Raw genomic sequence first — 14,116 nt, forward strand, 5'->3', positions numbered from 1 at the left:
TCGGATTTTACTTTCACCACCAGACACATTCGCAGCTAGGCATAGTTTCTGCTTTGACTCAGCCTCTTCATTCTTTCTGGAGCTATTTCTCCACTCTTCCCCAATACCATATTGGACACCTACTGACCTCGGGGGCTCATCTTCCAGTTTCATATATTTTTTGCCTTTTCATAGTGTTCATGGGGTTCTCAGGGCAAGAATACTGAAGTGGTTTGCCATTCCCTTCTCCAGTGGATCGCGTTTTGTCAGAACTATCCACCATGACCCGTCTGTCTTGGGTAGCCCTGCACAACATGGCTTATAACTTCACTGACTGAGTTACACACGACTTTGATCCATGTGATCACTTTGGTTAGTTTTCTGTAATTGTGATTTTAAGCATATTTATTTTAAGTATTTTGAAAGAATTTATCTTTAATTGAAAGATAATTGCTTTACAATATTGGTTTTATTTCTGCTATACATCAACATCAGTTAGCCTTATGTCCTAATAGCCTTCTACTGGCCTATATGTCCCCTCTCTCTTGAGCCTCCCTTCCACCTCCCACCCTTTTTTACCCCTCCAAGTTGTTACAGAGCCCCAGTCTGAATTCCCTGAGTCATATAGCAATTATTTCCTTTTGCTATCTATTTTACATATGGTAATGTATATGCTTCCACACTACTCTCTCCATTCATCTCACCTCTCTCCTCCCCTCACCTCTCTCCTCCCTCCACCACCCTTGTCTGTAAGTCTGTTCTCCTTGTCTGTGTTTCCATTGTTGCCATGCAAATAGTTTCATCATTACCATTTTTGTAAATTCCATATATATATATATATTAATATATATTTGTCTTTATAATTTACTTCACTCTGTATAATAGGTTCATCTGCCTCATTAGAACTGACTCGAATGTGTTCCTTTTTATGACTAAGTAGAATTCCATTGTATATATGTACCACAGTTTCTTTATCCATTTATCTGTTGATGGACATCTAGGTTGCTTCCATGTCCTATCTATTGCAAATAGTCCTGCAATGAACATTCGGGTGCCTGTGTCTTTTTCAGTTTTTATTTCCTCCGGGTATATGTCTAGACATGGTGTTTCTTCAAGGCTTAACAAGACAGGTAGGGTAGTGGCAGCTCCTTGGCAGTGCCATTCACAGTGACATCATCATACAGAGTAACAGCACTGTAATGTTATTGCTGATAACATAAATCAGAACATCAGGGAATTCCTGCCATTGATGTATCAGGAGCAGTTCCAGACACAGCTAATCAAGTAACATTTAGAAGTCAAGATAATGTTGATAAACAGAAGAGTAATGAGGACCAAACAGGTAGGATTAACTGACATGATATAATCTTTCTAAGAAAGATTAGGAGGCTGCTGTCATATGTATTCCTGGATGGAGTTTGGATAAACAAGTACAGTGAACGCAACTAAGGTGTTCAGGGCAAAACCAAAGATCTGGTAATAGAAGAATGGGATGATCCAGGTGGCGTGTTGCTTGTATGCTCCCTATAGAGCCATTGCAAAAGCCATGAGAACAGAAATTGCAATGCCAATGCACATGTTGGCATCATCCATGAACTCAAAGTCACCTCTGAGTTCAGAACCTGAAAAGTGATCCTGATCTGGATTAGCCAGGGCACTCAACAGAATCAGCAGTACCAGGGCATTGATGATCAGGTAGCAGATGACAAGCAGGATGGTGCTGGTATGCACATGGCAGTATAGGTAGCAGCTGTTGGAGTAGAACCACATCCATAGGGCCACCATCTTCATTACTTGGACTGGTGGCACAGTGGTGAGAGCACGTTCCCAAGTTTGCAGGAGCTTCAGCTGTCAGTCTGGCCCGCTGCCGTGGCTACTGCCAGCTTCTCCACTACTCCAGCTCTTGCTCTGGCCTGCTCGCTGCCTGTTGGCCCTGGCTCTGCACCTCCCCCGAGATCTTCCAGCTGCTGCCTCATCTAGTTGTGGAGCCTTCTAGTTGCTGGTGGGCAAGGCTGGGTCCTGGCAAGGCTGAATCTGCAGCCTGAGTATTCCTGAGTCTGGTGCTGACCCACCCATGGATTGAGCCATGTCCTGGCATGGTTCAGTGTAACGTGGGCATTTCTAGGGCTGGTGCATGCCAACTAGTAAGTAAGGCCAGGGTCTTAAAAGTCCCAGAGCTGATGAACCTGCTTTCCAGCAGAGTTGGGTCCTGGAGCTGCTGGGTGTGGTGCCCTTTGGGACCTGGGGCTGGTTCTGGCCCACTGGTGGGAATAGCTGGCTCCCAGTGAAGCTGGATGTGAAGCAGAATTGTCCAGGGGCTGTTGCCTGCCCATTGGTGAGTGGGGCTATATCCTGGCATGGCTGAGTAGAGAGCCAGCGTATTCCAGTGCTGGTGCTGCCCATGTGCCATAACTAGAGAGAAATCCACATGCCACAACAAAAGATCCTGCATGCTGTAACTAAGACCCAGCAAGCCAAAAGTGAATAAATAAATAAATGATCTTTAAAAAATGTTATATACATACTCACACACATACACATATACACAAACATATATGGGGTAGAATATTATACAGCCCTCAAAAAGAAGGAAATCATGTCATTTGTAACAACATGGATGGACCTTTTGGGCATATTGTTCAGTGAAATAAGTCAGACAAAGACAAATACTCTATATTCTCACTTATATATGAAATTTAAAAACATCATGTATATCTATGGTTGATTTATGTTGAGGTTTGACAGAAAACAGCAAAATTCTGTAAAGCAATTACCATTCAATAAATTAATTAATAAAAAAAGTGTTTTGTGTTCACTGTTTCTTTGACCATATTCTCTGACAGTGCTACAAGTTGTTTCCCTCTTGAATTCTCAAGGACTTATATTAAACCCTCAAGCCAAGGTCCTTCATTTACAGTATGATTTGAGATCATTCCATGCAGACTAATATACATTTGCTTCATTCCCATTAACTCCTGCCTTATGTTCCACAGTATAAGTTATACCATAGTTCATTGTCATTCCCCTGCTGATAGATGTTTAGGTTATTTATAATTTTTCATGGTTATAATCAGTGCTGAAGCAAACATCTTTATTGTATATGCACCAACCTCTGTATATAATATACAGGGATGGGCAAGGAAACCTAACCAGTTGAGTCTGTACCACACAGGGTGATTCACTGTAAGAAATATACAAAAGGGGCACAGTCTCCATTCAGTCCCGTTCAAGGACATGCTGAGACAATCTCAAGAATGGGGAGGGCCTCATGTGCTTAAGCAGAGAAATTATTGTGTTTAAGATAGCCCAGCTTCTAACTTTATCCAGTTAAGGAAAAAAAATGATCTACTTGTGCCATGCCATATTGTAGAAAAGTAAAATGAAGACAAAGTCAAGATAATAGCTATGGAGTCTCAAGCTTAAAAAATTTATTAATTATAAAAGTACAATAATTAAACATAACAAGATTGCTTATTTCCCAAGCATACACCCTGCCTGGATGCAGAGGAAAAGTCCCATTGGGTTAAAACAGAGTAATCTCCAAGTGACCATGCTAACTGAGGCAGTGTTTTAGTATTTCTGGCGGCCTAACAGACTTGTGTATGAGAGATTGCTCATGATGCTAGGCTCAAAGCCATGCCTCTGGAACAAGAACTAGTATAAAATAGAGGGGAAAAAAAACAGGGTGTTTCCCTAAATCACTGAAATAATGAGGCCCAGATATAGGAGTTACAAAGACTAAAGCTTAATAATATACTGTTTTATAATTTATTTAAATAAAAATGACAAAAAAAAAAAAAACCAACACCCGGTCATTTTACTGCAGGCTCCTTTCCTCAACACAAAAATGAGGAGTCAGTTTCTGGCACTGTTCACCTACTGTGTCCCCCTGTCAAAAAAACAAAGATGAAAACCACTAGGGATTCTCTTCCTCTGTTTATTCAGAAATACAATGAAAACAGCACACATACAACAGTTATAATGTCCAAAAAAACTATCTGTACTGATCCTGGGAAACATCTACTGGAAAGGAAGGAGAGTTTCTTAATAGGATAGTGTCTCTCCCCGTCTCCAACACTCCACCAAAAAAGAAATGGGAGGTAAAACCAGTATTTGAGAATCAAAGAAATATCCTGTCACTAGTGAAAATGCTATCCTCTTCCATTCCATTCCCAGACCAACCACCCCACCCCATTTCCCTTCTACCTATACTGTTAAAATATAGTAAGTGTGGAAAGATAAAATGTAACTGATGAAGCTGGACTTGCCAAGGTTTGAAAGTTTGTGGTAAATTTCCTCTGTACTTCTGACAGGGTGACATAAAATGTGGTCCAGACAGAGTGAGGGTAGGGGAAGAATACAGATTTTAAAGCAATGGATTTGGTCTACTTAATTCCTTTAGACCATAATATGCTTTGAGTATAGCAACAGTTGAGAATCCTATAGTTAGCAATGAGTAGAATGTAGGGAAATTGAGAGGAAGAGATAATATTTTTTCCAGTGATCACTCTTCAATTATCCTTGTTATTGACTCAAATTTAGCTCTTTATCATCCAGAAAGTTTAATCCTCTCCTTCTTCTAAGGTAAATATAGAGTACTATAATTATCATCATAATGGTAATCATAATACTTGGTTGTTCATTTAAGCATCACTTGTCATTTTTGCCAACATCCATTAATGATAATCCTCACAACATTCCTGTGAGGTAGATATTTGGATCCCCATTTTACAGATGGGTTAACTGAGGCACAAAGAGGTGATGTGACTTGCCTAAGGTCAATAAAGTGAGAGATGAGAAAATACGGAAGAGAGATAACAGAGTAGCACCTCTATTGTCAGCCATATTTTTCAGTGAGAAAAGTTAGTGCTAAATGTTTCTTTAAATTGGGCACATCCACTTTCTTCAGTGTACATAATTCTATGTAGGTATTAGCACACAATGGAAGATCAATAATTTCCCTTGGCTTATTAAAGATTAGGTCAATTATAAATGATCTGGTTCTTAAAAAAATACTTTTGAGAGAAGGATACACCCCAAGTTCCTGGAACTCAGGTCATAGAAATCACTAATTCCTGAATTTTGCAGATTACTTTGTTTCAAAGAGCTGTTGGAGTTCTAAAAATGTTACCATCACGTATATGAGCACTGTGCTCTAGGTGTTTCCACAGCTATACAAGTAAACAATTCAGATACTACTATACAGGTACTCTGGAACTGAGCAATTAAGTAAGTAGATGGCAAAGTGTGGGAGCCAGGTTTCTCACTGTTGGAGTGGAAGGCCAGAGTAAACAAAGGTTAAATTGATAGTAAACAAAGGATAAGATGATCCATGTGATAATGGATTGGAGTTGGATACATCAGTATGAACTCATGTTTAGCTTAATAAAGATATGGATGATTACATACAGAACTATCTATATATACATGAGTTAGTATATACTCATACATTTCCTTGCTCTATCAGCTGAAATGACCTAGAAGCAACAAGACAACTGTAGCAATAAGCATACCTAATACCCAGATCTTGATTTCTAACAATTTTCCATTAACAGAAACCAGGGCTCCTTAAAGAAATGGCTGATTATAGGATTGGGCAAAATATACAAGATGCTCCAAGCTCATCTTATATAAGATGAGCTTGGAGCATCTTGTAGTGTTACAGAATAAAGGTGTCCTAAAAAAAAAAAAGATGAGGTATGTCAAAAGTACATGAAAATCAAGCCAAAAGACTGCCCAATGGTCAAAGTTGGAACTATTTGAGAAACAAAATAAGTTGTATTGGATTATAACCCAAAGTACAAAATAAATATCCATGAGTCCATAGTGATACCAATAAATGACTGGATAAATAAATAAATGAGGGAGAAGAGACAAATCTCCTATGGAGAATTACCAATAATTATGTAGATACCCTCAACGATGTAGTGCATAGCTAACCATTCCTTAAGTGTAGACTGTACATAGTGATTTCCTTCCAAAGAGTACAGTATGTAAGGTGGGACAGAGGAGAAACCTGACAAACAGTATCTCAGCCAGATGATCAAGATTAACATCAAGAGTATGCGTCATGTTAATATGTGTAGAAAATGGCAGTTCAACTTTGTGGTCTTCATCCTCCAAACCTGTAAGCTCAGTTTAATCATGAAAAATAATTTAGATTTTAGAAATTAATTGAGGGGCTCCTCAAAACTGTCAAGGTCATAGGAAACAAGGAGAGTCTGAGAAACTGTCACAACCCGAAGAAGCCTAAGGAGCTATGACTACTAAATGTGATGTGGTATCCTGAATGGATGCTGGAACAGAAAAATGATATTAGGTAAAAACTAAGAAATTCTGAATAAAGTTTAGATTTTAGTTAATAGTAATGATCATCATTACTTCATTAATTGCAACAAATGTATCATTCTAATGAAAGATGCTAATAATAGGGAAAGCTGGGCTTGAGGTATAGGGAAACTGTACAATTGGCACAATTTTTCTATAAATCTAAAACTGTTTTAAAATAAAAAAAATTATTTCAGAAGTTATTCTTTCAAACCTTTCTGTCTTGACCATATATAATTCACTCTACCTAATATACTCAGCCTTTCATATTCTTCATATTTTTTCCTGAAATTTCCAATAATAATTATCAATCAACCAGTCCATTCTAAAGGATATCAATCCTGGATGTTCATTGGAGGGACTGATGCTAAAGCTGAAACTGCAATACTTTGGCCACCTCATGCGACAAGTTGACTCACTGGAAAAGACTGTGATGCTGTGAAAGACTGGGGGCGGGAGGAGAAGGGGACGACAGAGAGTGAGATGGCTGGATGGCATCACTGACTCTATGGACATGAGTTTGAGTGTACTCCGGGAGTTGGTGATGGACAGGGAGGCCTGGCGTGCTATGATTCATGGGGTCGTGGAGAGTCGGACACGACTGAGCGACTGAATTGAACTGAACTGAACTGAACTGAATGTTCAACTGCCAATCATCTACAAATGGACAAATTCCACTGCAACAAATTCCAAGATATTATTCAACCCTATCGAACAAAGTTATTTTCCATGCTGTAGGCAGCCATTTGCATAATGGTGGTTTGCTGGTGTGAGCACAGTAAATTCAATAAATTCCAAATGCTACCTTTGAGAGACAGTTCTTTTCCACATTTATTTAGCAAAGTTCTATGTGCTTTTGGTGTGGTACAGCACTATATTGTATTTGAGTACCTGTACTTCATGAAATATTCTTAATGGATTTTTATATATTTCCTAAAGAATATGCAAATAATTTATAAAGATTTTATCATTATTTGGAGGGAAGAGGACAACGAAAATAGGATTAGAATACTTTCCTGACCATAGACAATTAATAAATCATTAATAAAGTCCCTCATTACTTTGCAGGGGAAATTTGAATAAAAACTTAAAGATGTTAGGGATACCAATATTTGGATTGCTAATTTAAATATCCTAGTTAGTAGGATTTGAACATAGTCTTTATTTATAAATAGATCATATGCTCCAATGCAAAAGATTTTGAGGTCTGAGAGGCACAGGTCAGCTATGAACTCTGGTAAAGAAGTCTCAAATCGAAACTCTGGAGAAAAAGAGTATGTCTTTGGATTCTAATGTGAAATACCATATCAACTACTCAATTATAAGCTTAACTTATGTATGATGGTAACTTTAACAACATAAGTTTCACCTTTAACAACCTGTCTTACAGCTGCATAGGGAGATACTCCCTATGCTTTAACAATTAGTCTGTAGTGTGGAACTTGCAACCAAAAGTTAAGGTAAAACCTATATCAAAATAACAAGGCTAAAATAGTAAAAATCTACATATCATTTTGAAAATTACAGGTAATTCTTGAATTAATGAGGATTTATGGTCTGGAAAGACACTGTAGTTTGAAATGAGATAAATCAAACCTGAGATATTATAGAAAGTGTTAAGAATAGAAAAATTGTGTGCCTAATGTTACATATCGATGACTTTAAGCACATTTTACTTGCCATTTAGTCAACTGTAAATTATTCTCTAAGTGGTTTAAATTTTTCTGAAGCATAACATATAAACTTAGACAAATACTGCAACCAATCATAAATTTTAAAAATTTTGTTTAATAATGTGATCCCTGGGAGAGTGAGTGTGCACGTCTATAAAACCTCAAAGAAACATCTTGGGAAGAAATCTGACCCATATTTGTCTCATCTGCAAAATATTAAGGATGGATAGGACTATATAGTTGATAGGATCCCTTCTTGGTACTAGAATTGTATAATTTAGTCGAATAAATGGTCTTGGGAGGTAGCCTAAAGTATTCAAGAAAGACTGGTTAAATGTCTGCCAAGGAAAGGGGATACCATATGAAGAGAATCTTTTCCAGGAGAGAAGCTGTGTCCACAATTAAGTGATTAAAAGCTCTCCCACCCCACCCTGGGAGAGGAAATTTGCCATGTGGAGGTAGATCTGAGGTCCAGCGCCTGGAACAGAGGGTTTTATATCCCAGACATTATAATAAAGCAGTCTGATTAGGTAACCAAATGTGTATATTATGTAACCTGCTATAATGGATAAAAGAAATGTCTTAGATGTTCACAGCAGTTGTAGGACATCAAATTGCTTTCTGTTTGCTATTAATACTTTTCACTAAAAGCCTCTTATATTCCATTTGAAACATACAGGAATGCATGTTAATAACCACGGAATTAACACATTTTTTCTTCTAACCTCTCACCTCTGCGTAACATGGCCCCAATGTGTCATTTTTTCATCATGCAGTATGTTCATAATAGTAGCTTTATGTAAACAGAAGAATAAACAGTACAGTTATCACCTCAAGACACTGTCTCAACAGACTGTCATTTGAATGAGGCTTGTGATTACAGCATTTTTGATATCCTATACAAAGGAAAGTCCCCCTCTATTTGTTTACAGGATCATCTTGGATCTACTTTTTCCTATCACTGTCCAATTTACTCTCCTGGAACATTTTTTTTTCCATTCTGTTATGTTAGTGTGTGCTTTGAAAATTTTGTCCAAGTTTAACATAACAATGTAACTGTGCAGAAAAATCTTTAATCCTGAAGAAGGAGGAGGAAGAAGAGGATAAAAAGAAGGACAAGAAGATCCTTTCATTCCCTTTGATGGACTAAAGAAGCAAGAAGCACCAGCACTGTCTGAAAACCAAAATGTAAGAACAAATAAGATTGGTTTTACACAATCTTTGAGTTTGGTATGGGATTCAGTTTATTCACCAAGAATGTGCCCTATACTCAGGACCCAAATACCTGTAAATCTTATCAACCAACTACAATGTTATGCCCTCTTTTGCCTGGGAACTTGAAAAAGTCATTTTAGGACACTACCAACCACATTGATATATTGATTCAAAAATATGGATAAGAATTCTATAAAACAAGAGAAAAATAAGAAAAAAAGCAGCATATGTTTGTTCACAGCCTTGAATTCGATTCCTGTTTTCTTATTGTAGGAAAAATGTCCTATCTCATAACAGGCAGAGGAGGGGGCAACCATGGGTGCCGCACTGGAATTCAACCCATGTGGAGGTTGAAAAAAATTGGGGATGAGACAGGGAAGAAATAAAGATGGAATATAAGGAGTCTCCACGGAAGATCAGCTATCTTTTCCTCCAGTCTCATCAGTCTGGGTCAGTGAGCTGTATACCATCCCACAGGCAAGCTGAGTCAAAGAGGAAAAGATGGTCATGATCTTATAGCACACGGGCGTGTGCACAAGAGACCAGTGCAGCTCATCTAGTGCAGTCTGTACCGCTTACACGGTGTCATGGCGCCGGCGGTGCAGAGACAGGTGGTCAGAGCGAGAAAAACTACGATTGCAGTCTGTGCACCGGAAAGGCTTGATGCCTGTGTGCTTGCGGAAATGGCGGGTGAGCTCATCTGATCGAGCAAATTTCCAGGAGCAACCATCCCAAGTGCATTTATAAGGCTTCTCTCCTAAAAAAAGAAATATGACAAAACAAAAGAAGTCAGATAAGAGACGTTTGGACACTGGAAAGATAACAGAGTACATAACCTTTATTAAGGCTTTGGTCAAAAACTTAAGCAATCCTTTAAAGACTTTTCGCCTTCATTTATACTGAAGTCCCAAAGAAAAGCCAAGATGGTTGAAAGGAAAACACATAGGTTGTGCCTCAAACTGGCCTTTGTTTAAATCCTGGATATAATACATACTAGCTGTGTGACCTTAAATAAGTCATTTCTTCCTGGCTGGGTCTCTGTTTTCTCATCTCTTAAGAGGGATAAAACTATCTCACAAGGTTGTTTGAAACATTTTATCCTTTAAACACAGCCAACAAATGATGGAACTGAGATCCAAACCCAAATCATTGATATTTTCCACTATACCACATGGTAGTAACTATACTTCTTTCCCTAATACATTGGAAGGACTGATGCTGAAGCTGAAACTCCAATACTTTGCCACCTCATGCGACGAGTTGACTCACTGGAAAAGACTCTGATGCTGGGGGGGATTGGGGGCAGGAGGAGAAGGGGACGACAGAGAATGAGATGGCTGGATGGCATCACCAACTCGATGAACATGAGTTTGAGTGAACCCCAGGGGTTGGTGATGGACAGGGAGGCCTGGTGTGCTGTGATTCATGGGGCTGCAGAGTCGGACACGACTGAGCGACTGAACTGAACTGAATACTTCCCAACAAATGGTCTGAAATAGAACCATACACACAGAAAGAATGTGTGATTCACTGGAATGGAATGTCAGCTAAGATCTTTCTCTGTGAAAGGTCAGAAACTCAATGGCATGGAATGGGGTGAGGAGAAATGTCAAGTCAAACTATTAGAAATAGATGTACTTGAGCTATATATTGAATATGTATGCTCTGGGTAGAAAACTAAGTGAAAAAAAGTAATATAAAGAATATCAACACATTATGACTCCCATACTGGTGTATATATCACCTAACTCATATTTATATACTCAGAAAAAAGGCAAGATCAATACACTTAAATGTAAATTAAGAGAGGAATTAACAGTGAGTGAATACCCAGAAGGTGAGAATGAGAATGGTGAGAAGAGGAATTTCTCTTTTTACTTTGCACCTTTCTGTATTGTTGGAATGTTTTAAAAATCATGGTATTGTATCTTATAATAAAAATTTTAAAGTAAAAAGATAAGAAGCTATATAACAAAAAATAAATATTAACTATGGTTAAGGTCATTTCGTTCGTTTCGTTCCATCGTTCAGTCGTGTCCGACTCTATGCGACCCCATGGACTGTAGCCTACCAGGCTTCTCCGTTCGTGGGATTCTCCAGGCAAGAATACTGGAGTGGGTTACCGTTTCCTTCTCCAGGGGATCTTCCCGACCCAGGGATCGAACCCGGGTCTCCCGCATTGGAGGCAGATGCTTTAACCTCTGAGCCACCAGGGCATAGGATTAGGGTAATGACTGTTGTCCTTTTAATGTGCTCCTCTATTTCTCATCTTCTATAATGACCATGTATAATCCTATAATCATAAGTAAGTTACAATGAAGATAAAAATGCATTGTTTTCATTAATTATTAAAATTTTTAATTTATTTATTTTTGGCTCTGCTTGGTCTTTGTTGCTACACATGGATTTTCTCTAGTTGCGGTGAGCAGGGGTTACTCTTTGTTGTGATGTGTTCTCATTGAGGTGGCTTCTCTTGTTATGAAGCACAGGCCCTACGATGCATGGGCTTCAGTAGTTGTGGCTCTTGGGCTTAGTTGCATGTGAGATCTTCCTGGACCAGGGATCAAATCTGTGTCCCTGCATTGGCAGGTGGATTCTTAACCACTGGACCCCCAGGGAAGTTCAAAATGCATTGGTATTTTAATGGTTTGTCTTACTCTAGCTTATTCTCCCCTTTCTCCTTATAAATGCTCCAGAGTATTTTATTTTATGTTGTAGTAAATTCTGGTGGCAATCAGGTTTGCGTATGTTGTTTTTCAGCTTACTGCTCAACACTTACCAGTCTTTCCAAGTGCTTACTAATTAAATTAACTGTGCAACTTTCAAATAATGCGCAGCAGAATGACATTCACTCTGACTCACAGTTGTGGAAAATACCAAGGCAACTATTTTGGGATTCATTCCAATTACTGATAATTTCAGTATTGATACCAATGATTTTATACCAATTACTGATACTTTCAATATTCAGACATTGGTGCATTAGCTGTTAAAAATAATGAGATAAGAGTTGGATGCATTGAAAACAAAAAATGGCCAATGAAATGTTATAAAATGAAATAAAAAACTACTGAATAGCTAAGCATCACACACACACACATGCACAGTAGGATCCCATTTATGTATCTTCACACTATCTACTTCTGTGTCTCTGTGTCTGTTTCTCTTGCTATTTCCTTCTCTCCCTCTCTCTCTGACACACACACACACACACACACACACACACACACACACACCCCAATCAAAGACAGAAGACCTGGAAGATGACACAGCAAATTATCAACAGTAGGAAGGAGAATGAGACTGCAGGTGATATTAAGAGTATGTAAATGGGATTTCAGTTTGGTCTATATAATTATATTCCATCACCACACCACTCAGCTATCACATTGCTATAAATTTTGTTGCAATCTCTTAAGAATTTCTCCTGAGAACTTCTATATTCTCTACAATCAAATGGAGAAAATTTGACTTGTAAAGCAGTGACACCCTCTGATGAAAAGAGCTCATTGGCTGGAATACACAGATTACAGCATTCAGCAAGGAGACTAATTTTTCCTATTGCAAAAGCTGTTACATTTTATTATCATTGAATTGGCTCCTGTTTGTGCCAATGCACTTCATGTGGCACAACTCATGACCTTCTTTAGTATATCACTGATTCTGAAGAACAAAACATACATAGGGAAATTAATTCATAATATAAATTATACATATTAGCTATGTGACAAATTAGGAAATAAATTCCAAGGGTAGAAGATCTGTGGGCTAGTGTGATAACATTAAGCTTGACACACGGGTAGGTTTTAGATGTGTAGAACAGAAGGCAAAAACAACCCAGTAAGTTGGGGACATGGGCTCGTAAGGAAGTACAATAAATGATACATGGGGTCAGCCATACTAAAGTATCTTTACAGAAATTCCATGAGGTGGTCCTTAATACAAAGAAAAAACTAAAGAATTTGAAATTTATCATGAAATATAGTGACATACCAAGGAGGAGGACAGTGAGAATAGTCTGTCTTAGATATAGGCAATAAGGCGGATGCATTGACTATAAAGAATTTTAAAACAAAATAAACTATAAGTTTGCTCTTTATCACCATGTTCCAATTGTAAGTCAATGATACAATACTCCTTCCAGCTGTGACAAACAGCTCCCACTGCCTTTTTCAGAAGGCAATGGTTGGAGGTAGGGGGAATGTGCAACACTAAACATTTTAAACTCAAAAATGACTTTATTATGTTGAATGTTGAAATGATCTAGCCATAATATGCAAGATGGATTACAATGGGTACAAAGCTACTGGCTTAATCTATTGTCTGGCACATATAGGTACACAAAATATTTATCGAATTGATGAGGGAAACTAGAGTAAATGTAACATAAGATTGAAATAAATAAAATCAGAAATAAAAGACAAGATATTACAATGGATGCCTCAGAAATAAAAATGATGAGAAAAGACAATTACAAATAACTATATGTCAACAAACTAGATAACTTATAAGAAATGGATAAATTCCTAGAAACATAACCTACAAAAAGTAAATTAAAAAGAAACAGGAAGCTTGAATAGATCAATAACAAATAAAGAGATTAAATCAGTAATCAAAAATCTCTGAACAAGGAAAAGCCCAAGACCAGAATCCTTCACAAATGAATTCTACAAAACATTCAAAGAATTTATACTAATTTTTCTTAATATCTTCCAAAAATGGGATAGGAGGGAACACTTTCAAACTTATTCCAAGAGGACAACATCACTTTGATATCAAAACCAAACAAAGCGCAAGATAAGAAAACTATAGGTCAATATCCTTGATGAATACAAGGATTCAATGCGATGAATACAATGCAAAAATCCTCAATAAAATCCTATCAAACTGAATTCAACAGTACATTAAAAGGACTATGCACC

At 37.8% G+C, this 14,116-nt stretch overlaps 1 protein-coding gene and 1 pseudogene across 4 annotated transcripts in view; both read right to left on the reverse strand.

The window, feature by feature from the left end:
- Nucleotides 1-1,097: 1,097 nt before the first annotated feature.
- LOC129563872 (lysosomal-associated transmembrane protein 4B pseudogene) lies at nucleotides 1,098-2,033 on the reverse strand (annotated as a pseudogene).
- A 7,445-nt stretch (nucleotides 2,034-9,478) lies between these two features.
- Nucleotides 9,479-14,116, reverse strand: part of KLF8 (KLF transcription factor 8) — a 234,966-nt gene continuing 230,328 nt past the window's right edge. For all 4 annotated transcript variants that reach the window (XM_088833848.1, XM_055438680.2, XM_088833847.1 and 1 more), the window contains one exon: nucleotides 9,479-9,951. In XM_088833848.1, coding sequence (XP_088689974.1) covers nucleotides 9,770-9,951 — 182 coding nt within the window. In that variant the 3' untranslated portion in view covers nucleotides 9,479-9,769. The remainder of the gene's footprint in view (nucleotides 9,952-14,116) is intronic.

The sequence above is a fragment of the Moschus berezovskii genome, chromosome X (genome assembly GCF_049115385.1).
Source record: "Moschus berezovskii isolate FMDL1 chromosome X, NW_MosBer_1.0, whole genome shotgun sequence".
In the NCBI taxonomy this organism is placed as follows: Eukaryota; Metazoa; Chordata; class Mammalia; order Artiodactyla; family Moschidae; genus Moschus; species Moschus berezovskii.